General features: G+C 32.9%; 1 protein-coding gene and 1 long non-coding RNA gene across 27 annotated transcripts; one reads left to right on the top strand and one right to left on the bottom strand.

The window, feature by feature from the left end:
• Positions 1-71: 71 nt before the first annotated feature.
• LOC132039308 (uncharacterized) lies at positions 72-26,193 on the bottom strand. 26 transcript variants are annotated; one of them, XR_009410357.1, is made up of 8 exons: positions 25,434-26,193; positions 25,164-25,243; positions 24,119-25,066; positions 22,944-23,052; positions 21,131-22,808; positions 20,939-21,064; positions 1,663-1,767; positions 1,324-1,368 (listed from the first exon to the last, which is right to left on the bottom strand). XR_009410357.1 is itself a non-coding variant. In XM_059429817.1 (4 exons), the coding sequence occupies exons 3-4, from the start codon at positions 1,330-1,332 to the stop codon at positions 289-291; spliced, it is 666 nt and encodes a 221-aa protein (XP_059285800.1). In that variant the 5' UTR covers positions 1,333-1,368; positions 1,663-1,767; positions 1,851-3,660; the 3' UTR covers positions 72-288. The 26 variants fall into 26 exon arrangements, 1 of the variants encoding a protein (XP_059285800.1); XR_009410351.1 differs by having other exon boundaries at positions 20,939-22,808; positions 25,434-26,192; XR_009410364.1 differs by lacking the exon at positions 20,939-21,064 and having other exon boundaries at positions 22,714-22,808; positions 25,434-26,162.
• Positions 15,619-17,083, top strand: LOC132039301 (uncharacterized). The gene is made up of 2 exons (XR_009410350.1): positions 15,619-16,479; positions 16,529-17,083. It is a non-coding gene; the product is annotated as an uncharacterized LOC132039301 (long non-coding RNA).

Here is a 26,193-nt window from a genome sequence, read left to right as displayed (position 1 = left end):
TTCACTTGAATTTTTATTGGGTCATTTTAGTTCCGGACTCAGTATTAAGCAGAATATATGTGTAGACAACGAAGCTGGAATGGAAGGTTTATTTTGTATACTGCTCGTCCTTGACCATAGAAATTCACAAAACAAACCACAAAATCTTAACTCTTCTAGGTACAACAATTTTATGTGTATTGCTTACTCTTCTTCATTCTTTGAAAAATAAAAATAAAATCCATTTGCTCTCTTTGATGAGAAATCTTATTAACACACAGAAATTCATGACCAATCCTTGGAGTTTACTCAGTAAATGTCGAGAATTTCAAGAATGGATCTATTGCAGAGGGGACAATAACCTCGATTTAACCAAAGCTCTCTTGAACACACCCTACAATATGTGTGTCCACATGGTATGAATGCTGCTCCTTTTTTCCTTCCCATGCACACGCAGCATATCGTATCATTGCCCACCCCATCTTTTATCTCTTCCTTTTCATCCCAACCGTTCGTTTCCTCTAACAATCTCATCAATGACACCCTAAACGGTGTTCCTTGTCCACTACCCGGCCCATTGTCATTGGGTCTCAACGGGCTTGTATTTGGGCCTTGAGTTGGGCTTGAATTCGTTGCACCATCCGAATCTTGGGCCGATCTGAAGTTACGCTCCGCCGCTAAGGCTGCCGCCAAATTCATCCCTGAACCTGTCGATAGGGGTGGCAAAATCAGCACATGAAAGCATGACCTGCCCAATCTGTTCAAGTTTGGGCTGATCAATGACCCGACCAATTATTAGCTCAGCCCATTCCAGCCGATAAAAATCTGATATGCTGTCCAAATTGAATCAATAGAAATCTTGTCAAAATATTTTTAAAAAGACAATTTTTTTATTTGATTAGATTATATATAGTCATAATAAAGAAAGAAAATAGTTTTATTACATACAAAAAAATTATAAAAGAAAAAAAGAAATTAAAACTTTGACGGGTTGTGTTATGACTCACTAACTTCTGGACGGATCAATAATCCGCTAATTTATTAACTTAGTCCTGCCCATCCCGCCCATTTGATACCTTACCTACCTGTCGGAATATTAGCCAAACATAACAAAGCGGACTCTATTTCCGGCGGTGTTTCACGGCCCACTTCCGCCGTCTCCGGTGGTGCTTGTAGCGATTCTTCGCCGTCGTCATTGTCGTCATCCACCACACTTAATGAAGCTGGTCTGAGACACAAGGTGGTCCCACAACATGCAATGGATCCAGTGAATCCTAGCCGTTCAGTTAGACTCTTTCGTCGCCTCACAACACGATCACTGCCGTCCATTCTCTCCCTAAGCAATTCCGCCATTGTTCTTGCTTCTATCCCTCTCTTTCTCCTACTTTCCTGCATCCCAAAACCCAAGATTTCACCTATTTCACTCATTTTTTAGAAAGTAAAAACACCCTGAAGTGAAATAAAATACGTAAACTTGTGCAAAACTTTCACTAGCTAGCTAGGGATGATGAAAAAGAAGTGTGCATGAACATAAATATATATTTATATATAATGCATGTATATATAAGCAGAGGTGTTCTTTGGGGGAGGTTTTATGAGTCCAACCAAATTTATTGTTTTTGGAATACCGTTAATATAAGTTTATAATAAAAGTAAAGGGTTGAAAAGAACAGCGTAACGTACCAATTAGATCAAAGGTGGTAGAATAAATGAGAGGTGAGAAACAAAATGAAATCACGTGAGTAGCATCAAGTATTCTGAAAGCAATCAGGGCACCACCACATGAACCTGCAGCACCATGCACCTTTGTGATTCAGTACTTCACAAGGGATGAAAATGACTTAACAAGAATCAATAAACACAGTACTGACTAGCTTGGCTCCTATTAAAGAAGAAAGCAGTCCCCTTGTGGGAATTAAGTAAGTCAATGAAATGTGTGATCTCATTCACAGCTTCTTAATATTCGTGGAGAAATTGGAAGCGACTAATATATTGTATATAGCTAGTATAAATTAATATATTTGGTTTTATTCTTCTTCTGCAATGAAGCTTTGCAGAAACAAACAAATGATCGAATGGACAATTTGGAAGGAGAAGAAGACGAAGAAAAAGGGAATCATTGGGAGTGGTGGGGCTTAATGTAGATGTACTTTCTTGGTGGTTTAGATTAAATTAAATTATCTTATTATATTAAACATTTGCGTGTTTTTGTATAGTTTTGGTGTGGTCGCCGGCCAGAACTAAGTCTAGAGCTATTGAATAGGTCTTCCACGTGGCATTTTTCTTAGTACAAAATTCCACGTGGCATTTGCCTTTGGTTTATATCTTTGTTAGATTTTAACATCTTCAGTCACCTGATAAAGAACTTTCAAAGTGTAACCATAATAGTTTGTAATTATGCATATAAAGTGTATAATTATAATTTCTGTATAATCAATGTGATGATAGACCGGTATACTGTTTAAAATTTATATTATATAAAAAAATATTTTTAATTTGTTGGCCTATTCTGTAGTGTTTTGTGCAATGATATAATCTCTAGTTTTAGGGTTGTTTAACACACGAATGACAGATAGCAGAAGTTGCACCAACGAAGTGGATATAGGAGAATCCTAGAATGTTGTTGTAATAGTTCATAGTAAATTTATCCATAAAATCCTATACTTAATGTCAGCTCTCTGCTTAATTTGTAACGAGTACTAGTAGTTTGAATTGTTACGTAACATTTTATTGGTCAATCTGACATACCTAATACGGATTAGGTAACAACTTTAGAGCATTAATTAAACTATCTGTGAGAATAATTGAAGTTCTTAGTCGTCGATACGACCAGACACTATAAACCTAACCCGAACTGGAATTAGAGGAATTCCTAATAAATAAGTTAAAGCTAATTAAGTACTAGTTTTTCCTACGTTATGTCAGACATGTTACAAAGACCTCGTTTTTTCCTTTGCAACATGATTAGGATTTAGGAATGTTAACTGATCTGCTCGGCTGGTTACTTTCATAAATTTATACCATATTAATTTTTTGATTATTTTATTTTGTATGACCAAAAATTAGACTTTTTGAAACCGTCTCAACATTTCAATTTTTCTTTGATACGATTCGGTTAATTTTTTATATTTTTTAAAAAAATATCATGTAAGAGTCACAAGTAGAAGTTACAACATGTTACAATGCATATCTCCGTAAGACTTTGGTAAAAATTCTCTAGATAGTTTTACTGTTTAAAAGGTGATTAATCAAGGAAACATGAAAGACGGCAAAAATAGAGATTCATCCCATTATTTTACAGTAGTGTAAAATAAAGTTAAGCAAAGACAAATATCTAGATCACACGAGGGGAAAGAAATTAATCAAGATGTGACTCAAGAACTAAGTCTACTAAGATTAAATTTATAAATTTAAATATCACATGATAGGAAAGATATCTAATACCTTGTACGCAGCTTGCTACTCAAGATCGTTAGAATAACTTGAGTTTACTACTGAATTAATCTAGTTTCAATAGGAGTATAGATTTCAGAGTTAGGACTTTGGGTGTTAATTACACGTTGGCTTGATTTTTAAACTTAATATATAAACTATATTTTACACATAAATTTATTCGGCACGATTCGTTATTTTTTCGGTTTATTTTTATAAAATTAAAAACCTACCTAATTATTCAATATAGTTATAAATTTATATAAAACCTACAATATTATTTAAGAAAAAATAATGATCCATTTGGTACAATTCGATTCGATCAGTTAAGTCGATTTTTAAAAAATCATTAACACTCTAATCATGATCATGTAAGTATACATGTTCTCTGTCACTTTTGTGCTAACAGGTACTTTCAAATCATAGTTATTGTATTTATAAAAGTAAGACCGTAACACTTATCAAACAAATATTCTATGGCAAAATCACATTGATACTATTAGTTAATTGCTCTTTGGCGGTCAATCTATAGTTTTTTTTTTTTTTTTTGGTTCGATCAATCTATAGTTAATTTCACCTAGTTGTGATATTTGCACTATTGTATCAATTTTATTTGGCGTGACAATAATAAATTATAATGGTATCATAATTTTTTGTTGGACATGGATATTGTTCGTATGTGAAGAAGAAGAAATAAACAAGTTCAACAGGTTCCTCGTCTATATCGACTTAGACAGCCCACTTAAAGGAATACAAATTTCCTAAAGAGAATATACCATTTTGGTAACAATTTGTACACGTACATACGTTCTAGTATTGTCCTTCTCTTGTACAGAGAATAAGTTTGTTACTATCCCAGCCAATGATGTATAGGAGAGCTGCGGATTATAGTTGAGTAGAGCATTCTTTTCTTCCATTGAATTGTATTTATACTCGTATCTTGCACAAAGCAAATACAAAGAAAAGTTTTTCCATTTCTCTTTGTTTTCCTACATCTTTTTCTTTGTGACGGTTAATAAATAATATGTTATCAATCTGTATTGCAAAATTACTTTGAAACAGTAAGTTGGAAAAATTTCCTGAAACGCAAACCAGGAAAAAAAAGAAAACAGAAACTAAACTGAAAACTGAAAAAATCAGAAAACACTATAGGAATGAAATCGAGCCCACTAAATGTATAGTCTGTCCTTAAGATAATTATTCCCCTCAAGTACCAGAGGTTGTGGAATATATCTTCTCATGATAGAACGATTTTACTCACCGGAGTATCGGTACCTAAAACGCCGGTGAATAGCGAACCACTCGAAGGCAGTATGTCACATGAGAAATTTTAGTGCAAGAAAGAAGAGAGAAGATCAGAATTTTCGTAAGGAAAAAACTGAGGACTGGCCAGATTTATATAGCTAGCCATTGATTAGGTTTAGTGAAAAGGTGCATCCCAAAAGTTGCAACCTTTCAGAAATGGAGGATTAATTAATTCCGCGAAAAATTAAATATTTAAATAATTTCGCGAAAATTAAAAGGAACGATAGCGCGAGGGGATGTCCTCTTCTCAACTCTTTATGAGCTAGAAAATGTGTTTCTCTATATAAGCACAAGAACTTTCCTTTCCACTACCAATGTGGTAGAAATGCTTCTTCCAAAAAACAATAAAGGAACAATTCAAAATTTTCATTTTCCCTCCATTTCCCATTCACCAACACTTAAAAACCCAACATAATAATATCCAAGTCGTAATTTCTTTTTCCAGAGCAATAAGATTCAACCCCACTTGATAAAAATCATACTCCTTATGACTTAATCTGTTTTTGAAGAGGAAAGTAATAAGAAGCCTGCATAATTAGAGGCATGCCAATATAATCAAGAATGAACTTATAACAATTATATGACAATCCTTCAATAGTCTACGGGATTACCTCGTAATCAAAATAGTTTTATGTTTTAGGTCTAGCTTTGGTAGTATAGCTGGAATTAGTGTTGTTATTGTTGACCAACAGGAGAAAGTGGTAGCTTCTCTGGCCTAGTGCTTAGTGAACCCTAAAATGTACTTAAGATAACACTGTTGGAAATCAAAGGAAATTTAATAAAAATAAAATTGAAAAACTATATCAAGTGGTAATTGTCCTAAACAGAGAAGTGTTATAATTTCAATTTACATCTTTAAGTGCAGACCTCAAATTTCACCAAGGACGTTTCTATACGTCCACTTACACACTGTAACTTCCATTTAGTTTCCTTCTAAGCTCATAGACTAGACCCTTTTACTTTGATATTGTAATTGGCCTTGCCAAAACTTGTACTTCACCAGGAAGCTTTGTATCACAAGGTTTCATCTCTCGAATAATATTAATACTCTTGTTATGTCTTTACTCACCGTTTCTTCTTTTTACCGTTATTCTTTAATTTACTTTCATCATTGTGGGCTTGACTTTTCGATCCATAGCTGTTATTGTGCTAACGTCCACCAAACAATGTAAGAAGCGACCTAGTTATCTACCAGTTTCCTTATGTAGTGCAGAAGTAAAGAAGACAAGATTTTACTGTGGAAAACTCCTTGCTCGAGAGATTAAAAATCATGACCTACCCCAGTAGGTTTTTCACTCCACTAAACCGAGCAAACTCATATTACAACTTACTGTAAACTAGGAATTAACTCCCATAATCTCTCACCCGTACAACAGATCTATTGTAATCTTCACAACGTGACTAAATCTAGCCACCCATGACTCTAATACTCCTAGACTAACTCTAGCTTAGTGTACCGCTCAAAAGCTTGTGAAAACACACTTTTAACAAGCGGACCTTTGAGACTTTGAGATACCTACAAACAACTTCTTTAAATAGAAGGGTAGGTTTATAGTTTAAGAGCAAATAAACAAAGACTCACAATATCCTAAAGAACATAGACTCAATCTGGTGTCTGGATCATATTCTTCAGGTTGTAAGTGGCTTTGTTCTTGAGAGAACTTGAGAACTTGTGTCGGCAGGATGTGCACAAGATGAATTTGGGTTTTCAACTCTACTCAATATGTTGCAACATGGGTGGCTCAGTTGGTTGAGTATGGGGCTTTCATAATGGAGGTCTCAGGTTCAAAACCCCCTGCTAACGACAGCAGGGGATTTGCCTTCTGGGTCGAGCTCGTCGCACAGGGCTTGCCTAGTGCGGGTTACCTCTCCTGTGTGGTTTGCGAGCTATGGCACAGGAGCTGGGTTTACCCTGTGCGCACCCAAAGGGTAGTGGCTGCAGGTTCCCATGTCATAAAAAAAAAATATGTTGCAACATGTTGTGTATATAGTGAGGAGCAAGTGAGACGTACTGATAGAGACCACTCTTCCAATGTTTGACCTAAAGCATGGGCAGCAGCACTGCTGTGCTGATGTGCAGCGTATGGCACAGCTTTACAGTTGTTGTTGCTGACTATACAATGTACAGAGAGAGCAGGTCGCAGATCAGGTGTCTCTTTATTTCTCCATCAGTTTAACAATTATCAAAACATAGAGTACACTTTAATTTATCAATAGGAGATAATTTATCCCGCTACATTTACTATTTAAATTTTGACTCCAATTAGTAATATTATTTAATAGTTTTAAGGCCGAAATTTAGCTCACTGAAAAATTTACTTGTCATAGCTACCTCTAAGACTTATTTATGAATAATAACTATCTTATTTTTCTTTAATTTTTGTAGCTTTATTTTTCCAAAATTACATTTCATAACTAGTTTTAAAATACATGTACCTCTCTATATTCTCCCTCACTACACATTTAAGATTTATCATCTTCTCCAAACCCTAAAAAAAAAAAATTATCTTTCCTTCCCCACACTGCCGCCTCTCTCTCTCTCTCCCTTTCTCTATCTCCGGCCTCTCCTCTCCTTCCCCTCACTTACCCCTGCCTCCCTTCTCCATCTCCACCACCAACGCCGCCGTCAGCACCACTACTACCATCTCCATCTCCGAACTCAAAAAGCTTAATGTTCTAGTTTTTCAGATCTGAACTCCATAAGTGATTTCTCACTGATTCATAAATTTGCTACTTACTAGCCCATGATAACTTCTTTGTTACACATTTATATTCGTGATGAGTGCTTTGCTAATTAGTAGAGCATATTACTTGGTTATTATCTTGTTCTGTAGGTAATAAGTAATGTGGTGGAGCCAGTAGTTGAATCCTACATTCAAGCATCTAATGAGCAAGTTGTTACACAAGAGACATTTTTGGCTGAATTTAAGAAAGTCGCAGAAAGTGTTGCTCAACATCTGAAGGAGCGGCCAGTGATTGTTGCTCACGGAAAAACACTGGTCATGGATCGAATTGCCTCAATTTTCCTTAATTAGGTTTGAGACTATCACGGTGTTTGTCGTTTTTGCGAGTTCTTCACATTGGTCATAAGTGAGGAAGATGATTTTCATTTTGTATTTCGTTGTATTTTAATGTATTCATTTTATTTTTTTTGTGTGTAAATATAGTGAATGTTCCAAATATAGAGCCTCATTTTTACTCTACTTTGTTGGGTTTCATTTTTTATTTCGTTGTATTTCAATGTATTCATCTTTTTTTTTTTTTTGTAAATATAGTGAATGTTCCAAATATAGAGCCTAAATTTACTCTACCATGTCTCGCGTTCTTTGTATTTCTCTGTATTTCATAATATTGAAATACACGTGTTCTTTGTATTTCTCTGTATTTCATAACTAGTGTCCTATTATGGAAGTTATGCGTGATTTATGGGAAAATTTAATTTGATTTCCCAGAATTTTAAAAAAAATCTGTTCCAAAAATAGAGCCTAAATTTACACAAAAAATAGAGCCTAAATTTAATTTTATTTGTGTGAAATATGGTTGATTTAATTTGACTTACTATTTAAAAAGGAAAAGAATATTATGTTCCAAAAATATAACCTATTTTTTCTCTCAGATTTAAAAAAAAAAAAAAAAAAAGATATGTTCCAAAAATAGAGCCTAAATTTCCTCTAACGTGTTTTGTATTTCTCTGTATTTCACTATATTTCACTGTATTTTAAAAATGCGAGATACAATTTTGAAATACGATTAAAACGACTATGAATTGTAAATCTTTAACTTGTAGCTATAACTAGTTAGAAGCTATTAAAAGATAACTATTTGTGTAAGTTTTACATTTTTACCTGAAATAATGGGAACTTCTTAGAGAAGGCCATATGACGCAAATGATCCTGATAGGCCGGACAGTTTTTGCGCGGATTGCCCTTCGTTTGGGGTGGTCTTTAAATTTTACCCCTCAAATTTGTGGTCTTTAAATTTTGCCCTTCATATTTGTGGTCTTTAAGTTTTGCCCTTTGCTTGGAAAGGTGGAAGAATATATGAAGTTCTGGGTTCGAATCCCCGCTCAGGCATAAAATAAAAAAAAAATTTCGCAAGGCGGTGGGGGAGTGTATGCCGAATCCAAACATACAATCTTTAAGGAAAAGTTAAAGTTATGCGGATCGGCATAACTAAACATAACTAAAAGTCGCCCCCTCGGCGACTTTTAGTTAAACACAACTAAAAGTCTGCCGGATCCGCATAACTAAACATAACTAAAAGTACGCTTCTCCAAAGATATTCACTTGCATTTCTAAGAAAGTATGCCTCGGATCGAGCTTGCATTTTAATCTTCTTATGCAGATATTGTTCCAACTCACATGCTTAATCTCGGTTTACAAATTAACAACAATTAACATAAGTATGAATTCGACTTGAGACAAGCAACCCAAGCGATATGTCCAACTTAACGGAATATAAGTACTAGATTTTTTCGAATCCGAGCTATTAAATTTAAAGTAACCATAAAACTTTGCGTCCATGACGATGAGTTTATGGTAATTAAGTTATATCCCAAAGAAATTAACAAATCAATATTCGCGATTCGTGTGGATCCTCGTATATATACTTCAAAACATAACAATAAATTGTTCGAATTAAGGAATAGAGTTAGTATCTCACGTTAATGACAATGGGTTCGTGCCTCTGTGGTGTTTAACAATTAACATACTGCTATACAATGCAACCCATAATTAGTTTGGAATGACAAATACATATGTATGCTTGAGGCAAAGTCCGCCCATAAGGCATAAGTATGCCCCATCGGCATAAGTTTGATAATTCGTTAACAAATTTATGCGGGGGCATACTTTAATGGGCAAACTTGTATCTTGGTTCCGGCGTTAAATTTGTGAAGGAATTACAAAGTTATCTTAACCGGCATACTTATGCCAAATCGCCATTTACGAGGCATAAGTATGCCGTGTCCGCATAACTTTGGTAATTCCTTCATAAGTGTATCTTGCGATGGGGGCATAGCGAAATTTAAACTACGCCTTGCGAATTTTTTTTAAAATTTTCGATGTGTGGGGGTTCGAACCCGGAACCCATGGGGTTTATGCGAAGGCGGCAAAATTTAAAGATTTCAAATATGAGCAAAAATTTAAAAACTCCCTAAAAGAAGGCGATTCGCGAATTGCCCCAATTAAAAAGGGGATGATAAAAATCGGCCCATCAATGGCCCTTTAAGTGCCTCATTGCCACAACTGTCCATCAGCTCTCAGCCCATTCCAATTGCCTGTAGGGCAAGTTACCTATTTAGTCAGTCAGTAAAAAATAATTATATATTTTTTAGTCAAATACATGAAAAATATACATTATTATATATCAAAAATGTTTTATGTTTATTATATATTAATAGAAAAAAATATACATTTGCTAAATATTATTTTGATAGGCGGCTATTTATGTCAATTTTTCTTATATGTAGGTTGTACAAAGTGTACACCATAGTGGAGTCTATAGCCCACACAAATGTCTTAATTTATTTTAAATCACAAGTTTTAAAATTAAAAAAGAAATTCTTAAATTTTGCACCAAACAACGTTATATACAGTATATTTTATTACTATACTAGACGGCGTATGCCCGTGCTGCGCACAGGCCCAACACTTTGGATTATAGTGTATTTATGTGTATGTAGTTGTGTTTGGGTAGTGATAATATATATATTTTATATTACTAATAAACATACTAAGTTTGCCTTTGTTTTTATGCATATATATGTTCAAAACACGATTAATATAACATTGTAGTTTGTGCTCCGTATCCAAAATTTTATTATATTGGTGTTTGCTACGAATACAAAGTTGACAAAAATTTATTAATACTTTTTAAAAGAGAAGACTTGTTTAAAAGGAAACTATTTTCCTCTTTTTGAGATAAAACAATAGCAATATTTAAGCATCAGTTGATACTTTGATTTTTAATTCGATTAATTTAAAGGTGTAAAAGATTCTATTGTTAATGTATGTAGATTGGACCTAAATGATACTTATTATTTTTTATCAAATTTTGATTTGGATAATTCTAATTCAAATTATTAAATTAATTTTACATGTTTAAAACGAAACAAATTAGAAATTTAATTTTCTATTTAAACGAAGAACTACTATTTTTTTTATTTTTGGTAAGTATTATTGGTTTAGCTCATTTTACTTGTCATGTTGTCTTTTGCATGGGTTTTTTAAGGAAACGTCAATTAGAATTAGAATTAGACTAATTTATCTTATTAATTATTTGATCTCCATTTAATATTATTTTTTCTTTTATGACATTAATATATTTTCACATTTATTAGAGTAAGAATAAAAATGAAAAAGTAATTAAATTCTATCTTATTTTAAAATATAAATATTTTAAGTATATTTATTTAGTAAGCATAAAAAATAAATGACATGGCGGAATACAAATACAATGATTAAATATCTAGATTAGATCACAGGCTAATATAAGAAAAGAAAGGAAATTGTATGGTTTGACTACTTAACCTTTTGAAGAAAAGCAATAATATGTGTTGACACCCAATTTTGGCCCTCCTTTTTATTTAATTAACTTCACTATGCTTCTCAGTCGTGAAAATTCCCCGAAAATGAGTTTGGAATATTTTCGTTAATTATTACACTATTTTTTCGAGATATATTTCGCTAAAATTAAGAACATTTTTCATTGTCTCTTAAAAATGACCAAACGTCTTATTTTATAATTGAAAAGGACTAAACATTTTTTTTATAATTAAAATCATTCGAAAAAAATAATAATAATAATAATAATAATAATGTTGATATTCGTATATTAATATTGGCATTGGCGTTTTTCCTTTAATCTTACTTATTACCGTATTAATCATCTTTTACTCTATTTTTAAACTAAATGCGCATATTAAATTACTTGTGTCATACTTTATATAGGTATACATTTTGTGGGAATTAATCAAGACGAATAAGCATATTTTAATTGATTGATTGAAATAGAGGGGATTAGAAATTAATTCATCTACCCATAATATTGGGCCAATTCTCTTCTAGCCCCTAAAACAAAATCTGTGGCCCAAAACGCCCCAGCCCAATTCCCACCGACCCGGCCCAAAACCCCCTAAACTAAAATCCCCTAAATCAGCTTCCACCAAACTAATCCCTAAACTCCCACTTCATCTCTAACCCAACCAACGTCACCACCACCCCTCTCTCTCCCTTCAACCAGCTGCCACCGTCACGTCACCACCGCCCCACTCCCCGTCACTTCACTACCACCACAGCAACATCCTACGAAATCCGCTGCTTTCTCTTTTCTCACACTTCACTTCACTATTAGCCTCAGTTCGCTGTCTCGAAGAAGGTAATCGTACTCGTCTTCTCCTCGTCTTCAATTTTGTAAAAGTAGAAATGTAGTCATTCAAGGATTTCTCGTCGTTTATTTGGTTTAGTTGGCTAGAATGTGTTCTCTCCTTGTTTTGTTGTAGATTAGTGTAGAACGACTAATTTCGTCGAATATGTGTCTAACGCCGTCGTTGCTCGACAAAAAGGTTATTTGCTTCTTTGCCTTAGTTCAGCCCTTTTTTCTTAGTTCAGTTTGTTTGCGAGTTTGTGTGGATTAGTTTAGTTCCAATTTCTGTCAATATCAACATAAATCCTTTTCCCTTTCCCCGCTTTATTTACTACTTTACTTATTGCTTTTTCCCGCGTCTATGTATATATTTAGTTTGAAGTTTGGATTATCTATGTATATGTGTTCATCTAGTTTATAGTAGTTCTTAGTTTGATTATCTGTTTATCGTTGGATATGTGTTTACCTAGTATGCTCATTATTAGCTAATGATAGTTTACTATAGATAATTGTTTTAATTAAGTATCGCTGCAGATTAGTCATAATGAATTCTAAATTTTCTGTTAATGCTTAGATACTGTTCATGTCTTATTATTGATAAAACAGTTTAAGTTTGTGCCGAATCAGGGTCCTTATATTATCAGTATGCATCCATGCTTATTTGAAATCTGAACATGGTTTGATTTTTTTTTTCCTTCCTTTTTGAGTTGGCTGCTTGTTGGCTCATTAGCATAACCAGATGCTTGACTACACTTGACTTAAGTGCCGTGAACATGCTTCCAAAACCCATAGGGTACTTCAATCACTGTTTGCATGTACACTAGCTCAGATTTGATTTGCCTATGTGTTTTGTCTTGCACAAAAAAAAAAAAAAAAAAAAAAATATTTTCTTAGACTAAGATTGGTCTTCCCATGTGCTGTGATAACACATTCTTTGGATGAGAAGTCTACCTTGTCTTTCATGATTGTCCTGACTTTGTTTGTGCCCGTGCACTTTGGAATTAGTCAACTCCTTTCTTTTCTTTCGAAAGCTCAAGACTATGCTTAAAACTGTTTAAGGGATGGTTTGAATTTGTTGCACATGATAGTTTGATTGGCAGTAGTTTGCATATGGTAAATGGTGGGGATAGGTGAGTCAAAAAATAACACTTGGCATGTATGTGTTTGCCTTCCCTTCTTTCTTTTTTTTTTCTTTTTCTAAAAAATGTTTGAGAGCAGCAAGGTATAGTTGTTGTGGCCAGGTAATTAAGTTCAAGCGGCATAGACCTTGTTTCAGATCACTGTCTTTAAGTTCGGGGTGATAGCATTGTTTGTTTGGGATATTGTGATAATGGTTTGCCTAGAATTCCTGTTTGCCAACACTTGGTTATTTTACATTACTATAAAGAGGTGAGATTGGTTATGTGAACTTTGTTTGGCTGTTCTAGGCAGCTCCTCTGTCCTCCCTGATTACATTTCTAAACAAAAGTTTTTGTTTTTTCTTTCTCGGTCTATCTTTAAAGTCTGAGTGATAAAGATGTTTTAAAATTAACAGTTGGCCTGAGGTTAGAGTTGAAGCATTCTAGATCAATTTTGCCTTCCTGTTTTGCTAAGTGAATGAGCTGTTGAACCCTATAGCTAAAACAAGGTTTATGTAGGCTTAAGATGTCCACATGAGTAATTTAGTTCCCTGATGGATGCATTTCATGCTCAGTCTTGTTTAATGCTCTCACACTGTGTGTCGAAACCTCAGAAATGGTCTTGCTAATTTAGAATCCCATTCCCAGATTCCTTTAGTCTAAAAGCACATCTCCAGTTGCACTCCTTTTTTAAGAGATTAATAGAAAATGGTTGCTTGTTCATACTCTCTGCATAATCGTTATCATGCCTAGAAAGTGGTCCACTTCATCTAGAAATAGTTCAGATCATGAGTTTGTGCAAGTTAAAATATGTGCTTCTTTGGTGCTTTTAATAAAATCTACTAGTCTAATATGTGTTCAAGAAGTACTGATTCACTACGGGATAATTTGGAATTCAAACTGAAGGTTTATGCATATATAGAGAAGTGTATTTTCATTTTGATTAGTGGCTTATACTTTAGCATGATTTGAAATATGATTTGTTTCCTTCAGAACGAAAGTGCTTTTGTTTATCTAAATGTTAGCAGGATTTATCATCTTACTGATTTTTGTCTGGGAAAAAAAAAAAAAAAAAAAAAAGGGGTATTTTTTTTTTGTTTTACTAGAAAGGCATTAAAGATGATGGCTAAAGAATGCTAAAGTCCGTTAGACTCTGTAATTATTTTTATAAGCGCATGTTTAACCATGGTTCAAAGTGTAGGATATTATGATCTTATTTGTAGGATTTTTGTATTTTCTACTAGCGGGTAAAAGTTATACTATGAAGGTAATATGAAGTGGGAATAAGCTGTTTTCCAATAGGTTTATTTGAAGAGTGAGATTTGTTGCGCTAGAAATCATGTTTATGGGGGCTGCACTCTTATCTTGAATTATTATTTCTTTGAGTAATGTTGTCTCCAAAATTAGCTGAGTTAGTGCCTGTTGTTAACCCATCTGTTTCAGTTTTCACTTTGTTGGTTTCAGTTTCATTTTGTTGGTTGTTTAAGTCTAAACTGCTATGTTGATATTTCTGTTTGGCCGGGACTATTCCTGGGAACACTTGACACACTTGTTCCGGGTTGATCTTGTTTGTAGTTGGAGTTGGTTTTTTTTGGATTAGTCTATTAAGGCCCTGTTAAGTTCACATTGCGTTAAATCAAGTAATAAATAAATCTTTTAATCTTGATCTGTAACTAAATCTCTGTTCAAAGATAATAAGAGGTTATTACTGTTTTGTTTCAGTATCTATTAAGCCTTGTGGTGTTCCTTGTTTTGTTGTGTTGTAGGATTACTGAAAATATATGATTGTTTAAATATCAATGTATTTATGTACTGGTCCCTGTCCTTTGTATTGAATCCTTTTTCTTTAAAAAGATAAGCTAACTACTTGGTTTAAAACTTCATGTGAGTAGGAAGTCATAATAACTTCCCCTTTTGTAGTTCAAGTCACCTAGTTACATAAATGTGTCCACAGGTTAAACTTGAGCTAGCCATGCTGAAACTGTTAGTGCCTTTTATCTAAGAACGAAGTTCCAACTTGTTGAGATTGCTCCTCCTTAATGTGATTTGGCACTCCCCTTCCTTGAATAAAAACTTTTGCCACGGTTTTCATATATGATGTTGCCCCTGCTTTCATGAAATCTGTTTAAGTGTTCTCTTTCCCTTATGTGTTATGAAACCTAAAATGGGCCAAGTGTGGTAGGAGGATTCTATGTTTGCCACCTTATTTGAATATGTGTACCTTAGCAATGGTTCAAGATAAAAAAGGGGGATTTATGAGTTAACTATATTCAGAAGTTAGTATATAAATAGCTAGTATGAATTGTGGTTTTGCTTGAGAAAAGCTACTGTTTTGATAAAAAAAAAAAAAAGGGCTGCTGTTTTTTACTGTGTCTGATTTCCCACTGGGCGTGCCAGTAGCATTCTGCTTTTTTGAACCTGCTACCTTCTTTGACGTAATTGGCTTGGCTTCCAAAATTTAAGGGTGTTGAAAACTGAATAAAGAACAGCGGGTTGTTTCATCGTTTTGAAGTCCGTTGTGTGCTAAGTATATTTTCTCTAGCTTGTGGTTCTAATGATTGACTAGTAAACGAGTTCTATGAGAGTGTCTGCTTGTCCTCTTCATCCATTCATGAAGTTAAAATATGTGCGAATCTATTGATGGTTTCTTATTTCTCTTCTGTGACCTTTCTAAAAATAAAAAATAAAAAAAATTATTAACAAAGTGTAAGACGGATAAATTATTATGTACTACCTGAGTTTGTTTTCTCTTTATGCCCGGATAACAAGGTTTCCTAGGCGTTCTAATGACGCTAAAAATCTGAAAGGAATTAAAGAGAGTGATAGTTTGTTTCAACATGATTTTTGCATAGTCTGTCTGTCGGTATTGTAGGGTTCGTTTTGAACTTTGACGTAATTCATTTGCGATTTTGTAATCTTGTTATTCCGAACGAGCTGTGCTTACTCAAAGGGAGGTCTCATTTGTTTGTGTACTCGAAAGCACTAAAAAAAAAAGGAGGGAAAAACATTTCCCAAGCAAAGTAAGGTTAGTCCAGAAAACAATTGAGGCAAAACAGAGAGTTATGGGATTTTCTTTGTAAGGGTGGTTGCTCCTCTCTGTTTACCCTATGTTTGTTCAAAAAAAAAAAAAAAGGGGGATCATAAATCAAAAACCCTTGGATTCGCATTGATTTTCTTACAAATTAATGAATCATATGACCATGGAAAACGTACTACTATATTCCTCAACAACTACTCCATATGCTGTTTTTTTTTTTTTTTACCGTCTCTGTTTCTTTGTGTTTGCTGGTGGTTTTTTTTTTCTCTATCTTGATTCATGAGAATAATAGTTGTTTTTCTCTTTCTTGATTCATGATAATAATAGAGGCAGTGATGGTAGATGATAATAGAGTAATATTTGTTTGACTGTATATTTTCATGTATAGAGCCTTGTGAATATAAAGTATGCCTCCTATAAGCTATGTATGTATTTGGAGTTTGAGCTAATCTAGAGATAGATTCCTGGGAAGACCATTTAAATAATTTAATAGGTCCATTTTCTTGTTCACTTTATTTCTTCTTGATTGAGAATGGTTACTAATCCTTTTTTTTTTTTTTTTTTTTACATGAACAACATGGGAGTTTGTTGGAGTTGTGGCTCAACTCTAATTCTGCCCAGGTCATAGGAGCAGTCAGCAGCAGATTTATTTGCTCGTGTCTAGCCGTCCCCCTACTTCCACGTCTCGAGTCCCCGTCCTTCTTCCTTATTCCAAACTTCAAGCCTCCATATTATTTGATACATGCTATTTATATTATTTGACTAACACTCTTGTGAATTTGTGATTTTTGTAGTTTTGTTTTGAACGCGTAACTTGACTTAAGTATATTAGTAAGTTTGGTCATTATCCCTACGCTCTTTTTAAGATATTGAACTCAGTGCATTTATTCGGATTAGGAGTATTAGAGTAGTCACATAAATGATGTCAACTTTTTTTTTCAGGATGTAAGAAATTGGATTTTTCTAAAATGTGAAACTGGAGACTTCTTTCGAATTTGCTAACAACGTTTTTTCAAGTGTTTCAAGCAAGAGCTAGGCATATTCTATGCAAAGGCCCACACATGGATTTTTTAGAAGTGATAAAAACACCAGTTTTTGGAGAGTAAAAAAAAAAAAAATGAGAACTTTAGTGACCCAAAACATATTTTTAGAATTTGTTCTTTTTGCACTAACGTCGAGCAGGTTTTATTTTTCAAGTTGAAAACAAGAAATCATATTAGGATCCAAGTATAGTGGTCCAAGTATTTTCAAGAACTACAAGGTATATGCTCTACTTTATATACAAGGATCCTATTTTACAGGAATGTATACTATTCTTACTTTAAATACCTTTAATCATTTTCTCATCACATGCATACGTATGCACGTTATATTATAAATGTTTATCTTTAGTATACATTACATACAATAATCATATTATACCTTATCTTCTAAAATATACGTACGTACTCTTTCGAAAATTATATATATATATATATATATATATATATATATATAATATTATATATATATATAATACATATAATTTTACATCTTGTCTTAATTGCTTTCCTTTATTATGGGTGTACCAACATATTATTTTCATACGCGCATACCATACCTATACTATCTTATTTTTTATTAATTCCCTTAGTCGCATTTTCATTATATGTACACATATAGTATTACCGTGTCGTCATAACTATTTTTTTAAGCATTCACCTAGGATATACTATCACATATGTAGATTATTTTCGTATAAAAATATACATCTCCTTATTCTATATTATACATGTTATTCTTATATAAAAATAAAATGTCTTACGTATTTTTCTCATGCACACATTAGCATTAACTACTTCCTTTATGTATATGCATTTATTCACATAATTACGATTACATTAAAAAATCCTTTTTTTTTTATACAAATAGTTTTGAAAGAGTAGTTTTTCTTTTTCCGCAATTCCTTAAACAGGTGATAATAAATAATAAATAATCCCCCTCTAGTATTAATTAAACTAAGTTTAAAGACTGTCCTTGGATAGGCTCTGGGGGATGCTTAACACCTTCCCCTCGGGGTAAATAAAACCCTTACCTAGAATCTCACAGGTTTCAAAGACTAAAAATGGAGTTTACCTTTTTACGAATGGTTTCCTAATATTTTCCTAAAATTAGGTGGCGACTCTGAAAATTTTACAAAACCAGAGGAAACATAGTCATAAGTTGTGAACTAGTTTTAACCCATTAAAAATAGGGCATGACAATATGGAGTTCGTGTTTTTTACTGTACAATAATTTCATTTGGTCCCACTAATGGGTTGATACGCATGTGGCAATGAATCCACCATTATTGACTTAATGGGGCTACTTTAGGAATTACATGAATATTATTTAATTTTTTAAAATGGGGTGCACGATTTTTTTTGACATTGCTTTATTTTAATATGGGTCCACTTTTTTTTTTTTTTTTTTATATATATTGCTTGATTTTTTTAATATGGAGTCTACTTTTTTTTTTTTTTTTTTTTTTTTTTTTTTTAATATTGCTTGGTGTTTTTAGTATGGGGCTCACCTTATTTTTTTTAACATTGCTTGGTGTTTTTAGTATGGGCCCACCTTATTTTTTTAAAGGTTGGGGCCCACTTTTTTTCCTTTTTTTAATAGGGTAAACTACGTATATATACATGTTAAGGAGAAATATTTACGAAACGTAACGATAGTTTTCCTTATTTACAAAACATAACGATATATTACAAAACATGACGGATTTTCTTATATTTTTCGTTTTTTTATTTTTTTTCCAGAAAATATATATATTTTTTATAAAAAAAATAATTTATATATATATTTTTTAAATATTAATTTTTTTTTTTTGCTCAATGGCTTAAAAAATTACCTCATATTTCTATGTATGAAAGTTGTATGAAATGTGTATGTGTGAGCAAAATTTTTAATATAATTTTCATATACAAAATTTTGAGCGAAAACTTTAAGCCTTGAATATTGTATGAAAATTGTTACAATGTTGTTGTAGTTGTATTAATTTTCCTTAAACCTAATATGAAATTTATATACAAACAATGTGAATGAAATTCTAAGTCTTGAGGAAGATATACACATTTCATACCATTCTCATGCATAAAATTTTAAGCATAATGTTTAAGCCTTGATCAAGATATACACATTTCATACGTTCTTCATACATAAAATTTGAGCGAACTTTTTAAGCCTTGAGCAAGATATACACATTTCATACACAAAAATTTGAGCGATTATTTTAAGTCTTGAATGTTGTATCAAAGTTATATACAATGTTGTTGTAGTTGTATTAATTTTACGTAAATCTAACATGAACTTTATACATGAAAATGTGAGCGAAATTTTAAGACATGAGCAAGATACAAATTTCATATTGTTTTCATACACACAATTTTGAGCGGATTTTTTAAGCCTTGAACGAGATATACACATTTCATACATTTTTCATACACTAAATTTTGAGCAAACTTTTTAAGTCTTGAGCGAGATATACACATTTCATACATAAGTTTTTGAGCAAAAAAAAAAAAAATATTAATTTTTAAAAAAATAAAAATAAATTTTAAAAAAATATATATTTTTTAAAAAAATATTTTTTTAAAAAATGATTTTTAAAAAATAAAAAATAATTTAATTTAATTTTTTTTTAAATATAAAGCATGTTTTGTATAGGATTTGTAATGTTATGTTTTGTAAATATAAAACTATCGTCACGTTTCGTAAATATTTCTCCTTAAGATGTATATATATGTCAAAGACCCATATATTGCTTGATGTTTTTAGTATGGGGCCCACCTTATTTTTTTTTTAAGGTTGACTGACTACGAAGCATGGGTATAAACCCATACTTAAATTGTATGATTTGGCTACTTAACCTTTTGAAGAAAAGTAATAATATTAGAGTCCATATTTTTTCCTGTACAATAATTTCATTTACTCTCACTAATGGGTTGATACGCATGTGACAATGAATCCACCATTATTAACTTAATGAGGATACTTTGGGAATTATATGAATATGGTTTGATTTTTTAATATGGGATGCATGTTTTTTTTTAACATTGCTTTTTTTTTAATAGGGGATCCACTTTTTTTTTTTATATTGCTTGATTTTTTTTTATATGGGATCCACTTTTTTTTTATTACATGAATTTAGAGAAGCTGGGGTCCACTTTTTTTCTTTTTTTAAAAAAAATATTTTTGGTGTTTTTAATATGGGTCCCACCTTATTTTTTTAATTTTTTTTTTTTAAGGTTGGACTGACAATGAAGCAATACATATGGTAATGAATCCACCATTATTGATTTAATAGGGATACTTTGAAAATTACATGAATATTGTTTAATTTTTTATTATGGGGTGCACGATTTTTTTTTTTACATTGCTTTTTTTTAATAGGAGGTCCACTTTTATTTTTATTTTTTATTTTTTATTGTTTGGTGTTTTTTATATGGGGCTCACCTTTTTTTTTTTTTTTTTTTTAAAGGTTGGACTAACGACGAAGCATGGGTATAAACCCATGGTTCTATATAGTACTAGATGGCTATGCTCGCGCTGCGCACAGGCCCAACACTAAAATCACACACTGAATGCAGGCTCTATATTTTCACTCCTTCAAATTAATAATGTTGATATGGTTTAACACAAAAAAGGAAAGATGCAAATATCTATATTGTGTTCATACTTGTGTTCTCATTCAAATAGTCCCATGCTTCAATTGAATGACCATATTTGCCTGCCAACAGAGCTAACATAAAAGGGTGTTCCCCAACAAAAATAAGCTTCATAGACTGGTAATCTTGTCCAACCCCTACATATGAGCTTATTAGTGCCATTGGTAGTTGGTGGAAGAATTCCACCTAAAGACAACTCTCACTTGTATAGAGGCTGAAAAATCACACATCTCCACTCTTCAGTTTCCAAAATATCTATACCACGCAAGCAGCTATCTCAAGGAATCAGAAAAGCTAGGGAATATTAAAAGTCTATTAGCAATGATCTGTAGATACTAAACAACATTTGAAATTATCAGTAAAACGGAAAATGGAAATGTTATTGACAGTGATAAATGAAGAATGAACTCGTACAATTGATTAAATGATCTCAACTTCTAGCAGAATCAGTATACTCTTGTGTTGTATAAAAAAAATTCTAATATCTACATTTACAAAAGCTGTTGAAAGGAACTCAAGGATGCTACAACAAACACAAAAAGTTCTAACTTGCTATGAATAGCAAAGTTAGCACTAAAAAGCACAACAATTAAACAAAATCTTATCAGTTTTGTGCGATGGTATATGTGTGTATATTGTGAATCTATAAAGAATTACAGTTACTAACTACCATAAATTATACGTCAAGTGTTGGTCCTAGGTTCTCATTTTGATCAATTGCCAAAATGAAGCACCCAAAGCTAGAACAACCTTTAATTGTAGCAACTGTGTCTTAATTTGTCAGACCACCTATTTGTAACTCAATACACAACCTTATACCTAGTTTATCATTCCTTTAATTTCGACGTCTCATTTTACCTTTCTCAAATGAGCTCAGTCTCTTTTTAAATAGATTGCGAGGAGATCACTAACACTAAGAACTCCCAAGAGCAAAATTGGGTCTCAGAACTCCTGAGTTCTCTCTCTTATTTTTTTTTTTGGTGATTTTTTTCAACTTTCCCATAACCACCTGTGCTTCCAATTTAAGGTATCTGTACTCCCAATTTTTGGTATGTTTTTACGTGTTTCTTTCTTCGTTCCTCTTTTTGAATCTATTCTTTGGGTATATTTTCAAGTTTCATTCATTCTTCCTCCCTCTTTTTGCTCATAAGGAACCTCTAAAATGCATCTTAAAACCAAAGTCTTCTGCTTTGTTGACGTTTGGTTTGAATTTTTATGCTCACAGCAAAGCCAAAAGAGCATCGCCTATACTAACACAACATACATAAATGGCCCATCGCTCCCTTGACATGTTCATTTGGTCTTTATCATTCCTCGGTCAGCGGAATCTTTTTTAGGACTTTAGGCCATAACCAATATCATAAAGATTCATTTATAATCTCACATATATCTTAATATAAACTCCTATAAGCTTTAAATAGTACTAATGCAGATTTCGTTTCAGAAGACATTGTAATAGAAAAAAGTTAACATGTTGAAGATGACATCTATTAAAGATACCTAGCCAAGCTAATCTCAGGCTAGATACTTTCTCCGACAGCTTGTTTCAATAGACTACTACTATCATAACACGTTGAGCAACTTACAAGAATTCATCCTTTTTATTTAATTATGAACATTTAAACAAAATAAATACATCTCTGGTCTGACCCATATTTATAGGCTTTACTCTAAATGCCATCTTTTTAATGTGCCATCTTTTTAATTTAAGGGAGCTTAATCTTCTTCAATATTTCATTGCCTCTGCTCCAAATGTACAAAATCACATAAGTAATTACACAGATACCTTGTCATCATATTCTCTTTCGGACAAGACCTCTGGAGCAATGTAAGCCGGAGTCCCAATGGTTGGTTTTGGCCATGAATGCAAAAGTGGGACGACTACAATTCCAGGAGGAACGCTATGAGCATCTTAGCATTTAGTTGTGGTATTGAAGGAGTAAAATTTCATTTTCGCTAAAGCTTCTTTTTATTAACTGATAAAGCGTGTGACGAACTTAAAAGTAAAAAACTTACGATCTAGTCGCTGCCAAAGTAGGAAAACTCTTCTCAGGTATGAAAACTATGTCACAACTACAAACATCTAATCACGTAATGGAAGTACTTGCAGAATGTCACCTCTCACCTGCAAATGAGTCGAAGCTTTACACTCTAAAGAAGCTAACTAGAAAGAATAATTGTAAACAATATATGCATCTTCGACTTCAAATATTACATGTATACTCCAACAGTCCAATCCTCTCGACATGTTCAAGAATCACAAATTATGCTTGTATATAAGACAAACATAGAAGCCAAAGATCAGTATGCAAACAAAAATCTTTAATCATTGTTTCTGAATTTAAATACAGAGACCTGACAAATATTAAATATGGTCATTGGGGTAACATACCAGGTAACTGTGACAATAGTTAATATACATTTCAAATATACTCATTTAGCTACCAATCAGTAAATAATTATGCAGTAAAGTGAGTAGAAATTCAGAATAAGCTACAACAGAATACAAAGGTTATCTTATAGCTCATCCTCCAAACAAATCTACTTGTACGCACTAAGCCACTGACACAATAAGGAATGAGAACTTCTATTAGCAGTTCTCTCCACAATATGATTCACTACTCTTAGCGACACTCCTACTACCAGGAAAATCAATTATCTGTCTCTATGCAGAAGCTTTTAACATCTTGTTTCAATAGGAAGAAATTTAGTAGCTAACTAAAAGAGTTGTTAACAATCAAAGAAACACATATCAACTCTAATAGAGATGTCAGTCAATGTCATTTCTACAAACAACAATTATGATGTTAAAATCTTGTGCATTATTTAAGAATAGAAACACACACCCCTTCAGATAATTTTCACTCCATGTATAATCCGGTAAAATTTCAATTTAGTGAATGTGTTTGTTGTCAAATATTTCCTTCAACATACCAAAAAGGTCGTTTCTACACCATTTATACTTCATATCAAATGAATGTTAGTTTAACAAATAATCAAATGGAAAAAAAATACACCTTAATTTCGTAATTCAAACATCCCAAAAATGTTTAATTGCATCCATTTAGCAAATTTTAAAAGTACAAACAAATGAAACTTAGAGTGTAACAAACTACAATAAAAACAATCACTAAGAAAAATGAAAAAAATTAAATTTAGAATGTAAAACATAAAGAAGGAAATTCAAAAACCTTGAGATAATAGGCTCTGCATATCTCTTCTGGAGATGCTACAGAAGGAACACCACGAACATCATAGTACTCAGATTCTTTCACTATTTGCTTTTACCCTGTTATTTCCAAAATGCTAAATAAGAAACTTCTCTTTTAGATCTTCTAAAATTTTAGAGGCCAAAAATAGATACTAACACAGAACAACATTCTCTTCTTCTCATTGTTTCCCTAGTTATGTTTGACTAAAGCTCTTATGCACTCTAGTAGGGAAGCAGTAGAAGCGCCATTGATTCTCTTCTTCTCTTTCTTTCCCTAGTTTTGTTTGGCTAAAATCTCTTAAGCACTCTGGAAATGAAGCAGTAGAAATACCACTATTAGATTAGTGACATTTACGGTTTACTACTACTTTGTTTTTCAAAAGAGTGGTATAAAGCTATTATGAAAGGTGTTGCCTAACATGGCCACTAATTCAGCAGAGGAAAAGAAAAGGGTTAGAGTTGGCGAGTAAGAACACACATCGGCTTAAATTGGTTACTACTAATATTTAGTTGTGTATTCACCACTTCTATCTGTTCCCTTTGTTTGTAATGGAGGATAGGTATTACTTCGCTAAATCAAATATGGGTAATTTATTCAACCACAATCTTCTCACTATATTATCTTCACATAATTCAAAGTAAAATGCATCTCATACCTCCGTTTTGGCGGCATTAACATACTTATAGGCTTTTTCACATATCCATTAACTACATAAATTCAGAAAATTTAAGAGGACAAAGCTGATTCCAAACTACATCTCAATATTAGCCCTTGCGGATAACCATATCAAAAAATTCTGATCAGCGGTATGAAAATGCAAAGACTGCTTACGCTTCTAACAAATTAGTCTGAGAGTTCACTTGGCTCGGAAGTCATAAAAGTAAGTGATGCAGTCACCAATACTGTCTGACAACCTACAACTATGAACTAAGTACCACTTCAAAACCAAGAAAACTAAAATAACAAAAGATTTACGCGAAAAAAATGAGAATAAGAATGCTTTAGAAGAATCAACAATTGTTACCTTGCCCAAACGTAGATGAGTATTTCTTCACCCGCAAATTGGAGCTTGCTGCGGATGCCATAAGCAAGAGTAATCTGTTCCTGAATATCAAATTAAATGGAAAATAAAATTAATTTTTACTTCTCCTGGAATTAGGAGTTATGGAGGGGTTGAAAGAAAAACTAAACACATGAAGCTATAAGTAAATTAAAGTAACAACCCATCAATATTAGAACTAGAAACAGCTAAACGTAGGAATGGAAGGTGGGAAAAACAGAACTAAAACAATACCTTGTAAAAACTGTGACATAAAACACCCGAAAAAGCACTATAGCGAAATGGGAATTGAGTCTACTGCGATTCTTGAAATCAGATTTCCACCAAACTGTAAAAAAAAAGGTGAAAGCTCCAAGTATTCCTTACTTAGCAGTGAAAAATACACAGTAAACTGAGAGCACCCACAAAAGTATGGCTTCCAGAACCACCTTGGTACGCTATTCAAACACAGCTCAAACCTTTTTTTAGCCCCTTCAATTCATCAAAGCAATGACTATGTTTATTATATACATACATGTGTTTATTGTTTGGGGCCTCTAGAGAAGATGGTCAATTGGGTATTGGAAACAATGAAAAGAGAGAATGTGTAAAAAGTACTTTAGCAGACTACCTTGGCCTTGTCCAGGAAGAAGGGTCGAGAATATGAATTACGTGGCGGCTCAGAGTTCAGATTGAAAGGCATGCGTGAAATGACCGAAATGCCCTCGGAATGACGATGATCCTGCTTCAACCCGTGCTTCTATAATAAAATAGTAGAAAAAGATATAAGGAACATCACCAAATTTTGTCGTCCTCACATTGCAATACAAGATTTTTTATTGGTTGAGGATACACACGTGGCTGCTAGCCTGCCACTGCCATTTCTTTGCCTGACTATCCACTTTAACAGTCAATTCCTTTTCTTCATTTCCATTAGACGTGGGCCCCTACATTTTTTGGTTAATCTTTTTTTTGCACCTTACTCCCTCCTATTTATTGTACTCTTTTTAGGGGT

The sequence above is a fragment of the Lycium ferocissimum genome, chromosome 2 (genome assembly GCF_029784015.1).
Source record: "Lycium ferocissimum isolate CSIRO_LF1 chromosome 2, AGI_CSIRO_Lferr_CH_V1, whole genome shotgun sequence".
NCBI lineage: Eukaryota > Viridiplantae > Streptophyta > Magnoliopsida > Solanales > Solanaceae > Lycium > Lycium ferocissimum.
Note: the sequence above shows the minus strand (reverse complement) of the source record. Positions and strands in the feature narration are given on the sequence as shown.

Coding starts and splice junctions, on each gene's coding strand:
- LOC132039308 (XM_059429817.1), bottom strand. CDS start 1,332: ATGGCGGAATTGCTTAGGGAGAGAATGGACGGCAGTGATCGTGTTGTG. Junction 687..1,064: donor TTTGGCTAATATTCCGACAG/GTAGGTAAGGTA, acceptor CCCTATCGACAG/GTTCAGGGATGAATTTGGCG.